Source organism: Mus pahari, chromosome 5 (genome assembly GCF_900095145.1).
Source record: "Mus pahari chromosome 5, PAHARI_EIJ_v1.1, whole genome shotgun sequence".
Taxonomy (NCBI): Eukaryota; Metazoa; Chordata; class Mammalia; order Rodentia; family Muridae; genus Mus; species Mus pahari.
This window is the reverse complement of record NC_034594.1, coordinates 57,233,179-57,243,635: the sequence shown is the minus strand read 5'-3', so window position 1 is coordinate 57,243,635 and position 10,457 is coordinate 57,233,179. Positions and strand designations below refer to the sequence as shown.

Below are 10,457 nucleotides of genomic sequence, written 5' to 3'. Positions count from 1 at the left end.
GGGAGGCAGAGGCAGGCGGATTTCTGAGTTCGAGGCCAGCCTGGTCTACCAAGTGAGTGCCAGGACAGCCAGAGCTATACAGAGAAACCCTGTCTCGAAAAACCAAAGCAAAGAAAAGAAAAGAAACACTCACACGGGTAGGTCACAGCCACAGAGGTTGCCTCTTGTCTCCTCACACAGTTCACCTGCTTGTTGACCTGTGAGAACCTGCTGGCCTCTCACTGGCCTCTCTCTGCCTCTCTCTGCCATCTAATTTATCCCACCACAGGACTCCACCCCAGAGAACCATAGCCTCAGGCTCACCTCCCTTCCCTTTGTTTCCAGTGTAAAGACATGACTCTCACCTCAAAAGGGATAAAAGACTGTTTGTTTTGGAGCCAAGTAGAGTAACCCTGGCCTGGAAACACAGATTTAGGCTACCCCAAATTCCGTGTTTTGATGAGGTAACAGTTGGATGAGTTTTTTATAGTAATAGAAAATAGAAAGTCATAAATTTTTAGGTATATTTTTTAGATATATTTGTGGAGAAATCTATAGACAAGTTCAAACAAAACAGGCCTCAGACATTATCTGAGGACACTCTCCACTCTTACATGGCTCAAGATCCCCTGCCTAGGGAATGGTTCCACCCATAGTGGGTGGGTATGGGTCTTCCTACTTCAAAGAAGGAAATCAAGACAGTGCCTTATAAGCATGTCAATAGGCCAACCTGAACGTTGGTTGCTCTTAATAATGCATTCGTATTATTTGGAAGATTCACAAAGAATCCTATGACATCAACTACCCTAACAGAAAATCCAAATTATTCAAAAACTCGATTTTTAAGGTAACTTGGATATAACCTATATATATATAGGTTTTATATATATATATATTGAATTTTAATCAATTTTTAACACCCATTAATTAAGCATAATCAGATATGATGATATATTGACTTCATTATGATATTTCTGTATATTTAAAATGTGCTACTATAAAAAAAATCTTACACCCAATTAATTTGCAATCATAATAGACTGAATTCCTGGAAACAGTTCAAGACATCTAATTTCTATAAGAGTCCTGTAGCCCTTCCCCTACAAGCACCTTCTCCAGCTCTCTCAGCCCTCTCCCTGGCATCTTTCATGGAGAGCCACTGCAGGCATCAGCCTCTATACAAACACACATGGGAAGAAACTAAGACATCACATGATTCAAATGAGTGAACATGGGTGTGCAATCTGAACTAGACAGCAATGAACGGCAAGTGAATGACTGAACAGATCTCTGGGTAGTTTTGACCCTTTGAATTAGCCACACTATACTTTGCTTTACACAGTCAACTTTCCAAAACAATTTAGGTAACCAAAAAGGGTCCTAACGCATCCCTTCATACAGGTATTTCTTTGTACCGTCTATCCCCACTTCTTCGAGAAGCCCTGTGTATATGGATTACCTGAGAGTCACCAGGGCAGAGTTCTCCCTGCATCCCTCCAGGGCTGAACATGACTTCCTTCTGAAAAGTCTCTACTTATTTGGTGCCTGGGCATGCTGCCATCCTGTTCAATTTTTAACTGTTCCTGCTTTTCCTTTCCTTCCTTTGGCAACCCCCAAGAGCTAGCCAGTCCCCAAAGGACAGCACTTTGCCCTCTCTTCCCCTCTGTTCCCACTCACCCTTGGCTATTTCAGCCATGTGTAAGGTTTCACGTGCCTGGATTTCCACCCACAACTCCCAAACCTCCTCTGCCTCTCCCTCCAGCTTCTCGAAAGAAAAGTTCCCATACTTATTTTCCAAAAGCCTTCTGGATGTCATGTCAACACCTCCAGTGCAAAACTCCCACCACAATAAATCCCCTACAGTGCTTCCTTCTTGGGATGATACGGTCTCCTTCCTGATTAAATTCAGTTGTCACTGAAATTAAGTTATGAGGTGGGACCCTTATGGGGTAGTCAAGGGGGCATCTCCTTTGTAGACTAAGGTCAATACCTCAGGAATGATACTTAGAAATGGGGTGTTTTGATTAAACCCAACTCTGCTCATGTCTTGTTGCCTAGTAGTGCCTTCTACACAGCAAGATGTTCCATACTAGATGCCAGCACCTTGATCATGAACTCCCCAGCCTCTAGAATGATAAGAAATCTATTTCCTTTCCTCAAAAACAATGGTACTCCATTAGATCAGTACCAAGTGGATTGAGATGCCCAATAGTTTTGTTTTCTGAACTTCTCAGTTATTCCAAATCAAAATCCTATTATCATCTTTCATTCCACTTCCTCTCTTCTCTAAAATTCAAATGGCTGCTCAGTCTCATTTGTTTCAACCCCTCCATCTTTTCCTCTTCTCAGTCTCTGTGGACCTTTCTAGCATAGTCTAGGCACTCCTCACTCCTCCCCATGGACTCCTGATTTATCTGCCTTCTTCAATTCATCATGTAGAAGGGCACATTGCAAAAGAGACTGGGTGTTTATCATTACCCCCCCCATTGTCTAGTATGCTTCTTCCCAGTGCAGAGGAAATAACATGAAGAATAACTTACTGCTTCTACATCGGGACTACACCTATAAAAGAATGATTAGCTCTGTCCCTGCCGGCTTCTGCAGCATCTGACACCTCACTCAAGAGCTGAACCTCTAGGACTCGTTTTCATAGGTCATCTCATACCTGAAAGTGTTCTGCCCAGAGAGAAGCAAGTGCATATGACCCTCCATGCTTCTGAAATCGAAAAGAAACGAACAAAATAAGACCAAAAGCCAAAACCCAGTACAAATTATGTTGAGTCCTATCTAAGTATTCCCCAACTATTACCAGCAACTCTGCCTTTAGTGAGGTTCCCAGTGAAATTACTTTGCATTGCTTTAGAGATTATCTTTCCCCTGACCACGCAGATCATCACATGACAGACCTGTTGTGAGGGTTTATCCAGAACAGACCCATTCACAGAAAGGATTGTGGGAGGAGCAGACAGGGGTGGCAACAGAGACAGTAGTACATCTCGGCTCAGCTCGAAGTTAAAAGGAAAGAACACCCTTGAGGTCTTTAGTCTTCACTGAACCTTGGAGACACTGTAAGGCTATGAACCAAATGTCAGGAGGATTGAGTTATAGCCCACATCACTTCCTTCTCCTTCTGTGAATATAAGCCTTGATTTGTACCATTTAATGTAGGGGTTGTGTTAGATGACCAGGAAGACAAATCTTAACACTGCACCTGTCTCAAACTCTGCATTAATCAGATAGAAGTTATGATGTGCTACCCAAACCCCAAGCCTCTCAGCTTTTATAATAACGCAGATCTCTCCAGAGGAAGTGCCTTCTGTGTGCGCATGCTCACCCCGCCTGCCACAGGCTCCTCCCCACTACCTATCTGTCATGTGGAACATGTGATCTCATGAGTAATGGAAAAGCGAATGGGTGGCTAAAAGAATCAATGACTCTCTTCAGGAATAGTAAGACATTCCTGCTCTTCCTATTCTTCAAAAACCCTGGTAGGAGGAAGGAGGGATGGGAGAAGAGGTAGAAAAAAGAATCTTTATGAGCTCAGAAAAGGGGGAAAACTGAATGCTGGCAAATTTTCATAATATCTGCACGGATATTAGTTGACTCTCCAGCAATTAAAAAAATTACCTTTCCAAATGCTTTATATATAATTATGCGTTATACATAGTTCTGAAACTTTTTTTGAGGGTAGAGAAAATGCTACCACATTCATTTTACCAGTGAGAAGTATGTCCAGAGATGCAACGTCATAGAGTCACCTAAAGTCTAGGACAAGACTAGAGTCTGTGTCTCTTGCTCTCTGCTTCCCACTGACTAAAAGAATTCCATATTTTCCTATCAGAAAACCTGACTGTGCCATTCATGACACTGAGAAGGGTAGGGTCTCCTTGGGTCTTGTCCCAGTTGACCAAAAGCAACTTGAGGGAGAAAGGGTTTATTTTATTTATTTTATTTGTAGTCTGTCATCCAGAGAAGTCCGAGTAGAAACTCAAGATAGGATCCTGAGGGCAGGGGCTAATGCAGAGACCGTGGAGGAGTGCTGCTTCCAGGGCTAGTCCTTGTGGATCGCTCAGCTTGCTTTATTACAGCATGCAAGGTTGCAAGGCCAAGAGCGGGACCCTCCACAGTGGCCTGAGCCCACCCACATTACCAACTAAGAAAATGCACTACAGGCTTACCCAGAGGTCAATCTGGTGGTGGCATTTTCTTAATGGAGCTTCTCCCTTCTCAAAGGACTCTAGCTCTGCTTACATCAACACAGAAACTAAGACTTCTTTGGAGGCCAGACAGGAGTTCCAAATTTTCACAGCACCAGGTAGGTTGCCTGGACCTGCACAGAAGCTCGAAGTGTGCTTAGCTTTTGTTTCTTGTGGGGGATGACAAGAAGGAAGAGGGGAGGAAGAACAGAGAAAGGAAAAAGAAGGGGGGGGGATGGGAAGGGAGAGAAACAAGACTAGTAAAGATTGAACAGTAGCTGAAAATCAAAGAGAGGAATAGAGGCGTGGTTATTAGTGTAAAGAATCATTTGATTGTGTTTCTTAGCAAAATAATAAATACTTAGGATGAGAGAATAAAATCTCAGCCCCAAACTGCAAGGAGTCATGGATACTGTAAGAAGAAAGGCCCGGAGAGTGGAGGAAACCAGGGGAACACAACCCCTGCCCCCCTTCTCTCACCATGACCTACAAGGGGAGGACTCAAGTTCATCTGTGGAGGCAAAGGCCAAGTCTCAACTTCAAAAAGCAGTTAGAATGATCCAGCACCAGTGGGCCACAGGCTCCTTTAGTCAAGTGACCTTGGCTGCTGGTTTCCATGGTAACAGTGCACATCCCAAACTGTTCCTTCCTGTGTGGGAGGCAACATTTCAGAGAGACGGAAAAGCAGGATTTAACACTGGTTTCTCTCTATTGTGACCCTTCTCCTCTGGCAAATTGTGTCCTCCTTCTGAGTATTGCGGTCTCCTGAGAAAAGCATCCCCAGAAGAGGATGTTCCTGTGACAGTCTTTGCAGATGCGTGCCCAGGACGCAGTTTAAAGGAAGATGGAAGCTGTGTGGGCTTTGGTTTCACACGGGTGCTGGGTGTTGCTCAGCCGCTCACTACTCTTTTCACTATCAGCTTCCCAAGGCACGGGACTCAACGTGTTGTCTTCATGTTGAAAGAGAGAAGTCAGAGAGGTTGGAGCTCTAGAGCACGCAGTAGCAGAGTTAGGTGAGGAAGCAAACACAACAAAGCTGGGCGTCTACTAGCCTTGACACAAGGTAGTCTGCGCCTAGCCTGAGCCACTACCTGCTACCTCTCTGCCACTGGTTGAATGTCGGCCCCAGCCCTGGCCTCTGCCGCCGCGCTATATCCTGCGACTTTCTTCAGCAGCTTTGTTCTGTACTTTAGAATACAGAACAAAAGTATACTATGTCTAAAAAATGGAGTTTAAATTGCCTTATAAGATCAATATTCTGCAACGTCTCGGGTTAGAGGAGCATTTTACAGGATGATAAGGAATCTTTCTTCAGTTGAGCCATGGATGAGCAGGTCTTACCACAAACCCTCCAGTCGTAGCTCCAAATGCATTCTGGGGTCCATTTTCCAACCAGGATCTCAAGCCAAAAGCACTCAACCCTTGGCTCAACTTCAGCCCTTCCCGGTAAATCTGATCCCATGATTCCATTGCTGAAAACAATCTCTTCCTCTGCAGGATCCCTGTGTGGCTCTGACGTACAAAGGTGTAATTAGAAGAGCATGGAGCCAGCAGGACGATCCGTTTACCTCATCCTGCACCGTTCACGTGCTTTTGAAATATGTTTCTAATATCTGAGGCGCACAGGGCCAAATTCCCTTTGCAGTCTTTCACATGCATGAGTAAATCCACACAGACTAAGCCCCTTGGGCCTCAGGTTCTGCTTAGAAGTTCTATTTTTTTTTCTTTTAAAGAAAACAAATATTCCATTAAAACGACACAGTGTACTCTGCATATTTTTAGGACAATTAGAGTTTAGAATTCCCTCTTCTTCCGCCCATGGCAACCAAAAGGTTTTCTTAACTATTTCCTTACCAAGAAGGACAAGAAGCTGGGGTAAAGGGTTTTCTCTTCTTTTATTATAAACTTTCCATGTTGTTCGTCAGTGTTAATGGTTGGTAGATCAAGGTCCTTGCTATATTATTCCAGAAGGTTCCAGGCTCCCTTGCTCCATCACTAAGTAGATCCTTTTTAGGTAACTATTTGCAAACTTATGGAAACATTTACTTGAAATAGAAAGAAAAAATGAAGCGCACACAAAACAGACACACATAAAAACAAGATTCCCCCCCCCCCTTTGTCTGCTTGGTTTGAAAATGGGTCACAGGTTTTGATCATTTTTCTTTAGCACTCTAACTGTGCACATAAACTTATAAAGGAGAGGCTGCCCAGGCTGCCCAGGCTGCCCAGGCTCCCCAGGCTGCCCATGTTTCAGCCTTTGAGACAGAGACACAGCAAGAAGTCTAAGAGTGAGAGACCTAGAAATCATTCTTACGGTGTGGTGGCTGAAACAGAACTCCAGCTGTGGACTTTTGATTGCGTTCGTAAAATCCTTCTGTCGTTCATATGACACACCACCCTGCCCGTTACGCCTGGACTGCCGGGGCCACACATGTGGATGATGTTTGCCAAGTCAGCGTGCAAATCAAATGTTTTCTTGCAACCAAATTTGGAGAGACATCTTAGCTGCACCCGCCAAGCCACCCACATTCGAGCCCAGAAGCTCGCGGGCCTTTGCAGAAGAAGGTGATGTAAGACCAGCCTTCGCTTGTTTTCCAGTCCTGACAAAGTGGATCAAAGAATGGAAAAAGACACTACACGCCCTATAGCAAAAGATGTGCCTTTGCAGAAGTCTGACCCCGACACGAATAGAATACAGTGATAGCTTGCAACAGCTTAGAAACTAGAAATCCTACAAATATTGAAGGATCAAAGAAATGTGGCTTCTCAGCAAAAATGTGTTTATTTAAATTAAAAATATCGTGAAAATTACAAACCATTAAATACAACAGACAATTGTCTACAACTCAATGTATTGGAAGGAAGTATATACATCACTTTGTAACAGGCGCAGACAGACTTGCACCAAATCAGGATTAAGCAATGGAAAATGTGACAACGCACATGTCTGTCGCAGTAAAGTTTCAGAATTCAAGTGATTCCAGGCAAGAGGCCAAACTTAACTTGGCTTCTTTCAACTTAAACGGCCCCCTTTGGAGTTGATCCACACTCTGAATCTTAAAGTGAACAGAGGGCCCCTTTCCGCCTCCAACATAAATTACCTCTCTATCTCTGTGTCAAAACTGATTGAAAAAACAGCTCCTTATAGTGTTAACCCCTCATGGGGACATTAGTAACTGCTCTGTCTCCAATCCAGGGAGAGTTCAGATAAATAAAAATTAAGAAGGTTTTGCACTAGAGGCAAACTTGACCTTTGGGGAGTTTTCTGCTTCCTTCTGGTCTTCAAGGGGCACAAGAACCTGCTGCAAAGCTCTTGAGTAGCTCCCTTTAGATTTCTCTTTCCCTCAGCTGGGTGTGTTAACATCCTTCCAGCCATAGGACTTTGCAGAGGAAGCTATGCTGCCAGCTTCTTCAGTCACATCCTGGGAAAGCCACAGTAAGGATGGCTGATGATACAGCCTCGAATTCCCCAGCTACACATTTCCAAAGTCTCCAACTGTGCCTTTAAGTCAACACATCTTTCTCCAGACTAAGCGGCCAAAGGGGAAATACTTGCTCCAAACTTCCTCACACCAGGCAGTGGAGGATTTATCACACAGTACAAAGTCTAAAGATGTCCTCCCAGCCCCCTGGGGCTGCACAGCCTCAGGAGCCTCATGTAGGCAGAATCTTGTGATGACATGCCCAGAACCTCACAGAGAATGAGCGTCAGGGCTCAGACCAGGAAGCACAGGGCTTGAACCCCAGCTCTGTACGATCTCGCCTAAGTATGCCCTTCCAGGGTTCAGCTACGTGACAAAACCCCATATTATGAGGCCCACATGTGTCCTTTCTGGCCTCAGAAAACTAGGCTGGGAAAAAGAGCTACAGCAGAGCTGTCAATGATTTGGCCTTGTATAACCCCACCATTACCCAGTCTGTAAAGGTCAAGAGGACCACGGCGAACAGCCATCCTGAAGGTAGGCTTGGTTATGAGGAAGCTCACTGGCAAAGAAAGCCATGCTCGCCTGCAATGCTGTACAGAGTTCAAGCTCACAGGTGAGACAAAAGCTCAGATGAGGTCATAGCTTATACTCCCAGCTAATTCAGACATATGTACGAATTACCTTCTCCCTTTGCATTGTGCAAACAATCTGGGTTCTGTCTTCAGCTTTCTCCCACCTCTAAATGAAATATATAACTGTCTGTAATCGAATGCCGCAGGCACACATTAAAGATACTTACAGCCCATCAGATCTAGAAGAACAAAGTTCTAGGAAAATTAGCAAATCGAAACTAGTCCTTCAGCCTGCCCTGGGCAGTTGTCAGCCCTGGGCACAGACCGATACTGCAGAAGTTACCCAGAGCCTCCAGTGAAAAACCAACACATTATTCAGCCACATGCTGACCACGGACCCCACCACCACCCAGGCCCCAGAGTAAATGGTCATGCTGTATGTCTCTGGGACTTTTTCAGTGATAAGTCCCACAGGAACCTCAAGGACTCCAGCTGAGCCTTGTCTCTCCCTGCCCCATCTTGGGGCTTGCCCTCAGTCTGTTCAATGTGGCAGCCGCAGAGCAAAATCGAAACCAGGCACTTGGCAAATGTCTTCCCTCTGTCAAGTGTAGCTTACAGAGCTACCTCCAGAGGCCTGGGGGGTGCTAGGAATTCTGGTGGATGGTCTCTGAAGAGCCTTCACTGCTCTCATGAAGGGGCGTCTCGGAGGTCTCCTCCAGCTCATCATCAGCCCCCTCCTCCTGGATGGTGAGGTGCACATCAGGAGAGGAGGACTCGGAGCTCACACTGTCCCCTTCCATCGAGCAAAGGGTGCAGGACAGTGCCGGCGCCACACTCTCCTGCAGCATGTTCAGCATCATGGGCACCTGCCCTGACCTCAGGCCGGACATCATAGGTAGTGGCTTCATAGCCTCCCCCCACAGCCTCTCCTCATCTTTGTACAGCAGCAGGAGGCTGGACTTCTTCTCCCGCCTCTTGGATTTCATGTAGCCCAGCATGATTCCAATCAGGAAAACGCCATAGAAGGACATAACGACCAAAATATAGAAGTATTCGTTGCCATTACCACTGCCGTTACTAGGCACGTGGGACTCGAGGGGGCTGCTGGAGGCTGCAGCGCTGGGATATGTGCTGTTCAGAGGCTCCATCCTCAGCATTGAATTGCCGCTCACAAAGCTGGGATCTGGGGAGAAAGCCACAAGTCAGACCTTCCACCTGGATCCACGGGACAGGCAGAAGGCAAGCACATGGCTCGTAAAAATGCAATAGATCAAAATAGATGATTAAGATCAGGAATGAAAGAAAGCCAAACATAAGGCATCTCACCAAGCAGTTAACGGGTAGCTCAGAGAGATTGGAGCATGTAAGAGAAATTAGGGGAGGGAAAGGAGGAAAAATGAGAAAAATGTTCACTAGATAAAGAAATCGGTGATAGAGAGAGAGACAGATGATCGATAGGTAGATAGATAGATAGATAGATAGATAGATAGATAGATAGATAGATAGATAGATAGATAGATAGATTATACACTATTTACATTTCAGAAAATAACTATGCATTAGTTCTATACTTTAAACATTATAGACCATATAAGGATTTATGGGGGAAAGCATATTAAAATTGAAAGGCATGCTTTAGCTGGCAGGGCAGAAGCAAACTTTACATTTTGTTTCAAAGCTTCAACTTTCAAAACAAAGTTTCCTCATATAAAAAAGAAAGAACGAAAACTTTCTCTATTAATAGAACTTTTTCCCCCTTGCACATCTCGGAAGAGAAGGAGCCTTGCTAACTTACCAAAGGCTGACAGTTTGTCCCAAGTGTGGAACTCTTAAACGGCCGAATCTGAGGACGTTTCTCTTCTCTGTCAGGCTCTGCGCTCTGACAGCCCAGCTGCTGTCCTTGGGATATATAGTCAAGAAATGCATCGTCACGTGTTCCGGGAGGAAAATTTACAACAGAGGTTGACTGTGGCGGAGCAAGCAGCGAACTCAAAGCGCTGCAGTTCAACTCTCTGAACTCTGCAGCTGTGAAGGGAGAAGGAGGGGGAGTAGGAGCTCCCCGTCCTGACTGACCCCCCCCCCCAGCTCAGAGCAAGAGGCTTTAGGTGGCCAAAACCAAAGTGTGAAGGGGGGGGGGCAAAAAAATAAGTGCTGCATTTGAACTGATACCCCAAAGTCCACTCTCACTGACAAAGAGTTTATGTTATCTTTCCCTTGTGGGAAGTGACTGATTGATACGTTACCAATAAGTTTTTATGGAGAATCCCGACCTGCCATTAGACTGA

General features: G+C 45.1%; 1 protein-coding gene across 2 annotated transcripts; it reads right to left on the bottom strand.

Moving 5' to 3' along the window:
• Window positions 1-6,934: 6,934 nt before the first annotated feature.
• On the bottom strand, window positions 6,935-10,098 carry Kcne4 (potassium voltage-gated channel subfamily E regulatory subunit 4). 2 transcript variants are annotated; one of them, XM_021198861.2, is made up of 2 exons: window positions 9,968-10,053; window positions 6,935-9,355 (listed from the first exon to the last, which is right to left on the bottom strand). In XM_021198861.2, exon 2 carries the CDS (start codon window positions 9,327-9,329, stop codon window positions 8,817-8,819), a length of 513 nt encoding a protein of 170 aa, XP_021054520.1. In that variant the 5' UTR covers window positions 9,330-9,355; window positions 9,968-10,053; the 3' UTR covers window positions 6,935-8,816. The 2 variants fall into 2 exon arrangements, with proteins under 2 accessions (XP_021054520.1, XP_021054519.1); XM_021198860.2 differs by having other exon boundaries at window positions 6,997-9,348; window positions 9,968-10,098.
• Between the last annotated feature and the right edge of the window lie 359 nt (window positions 10,099-10,457).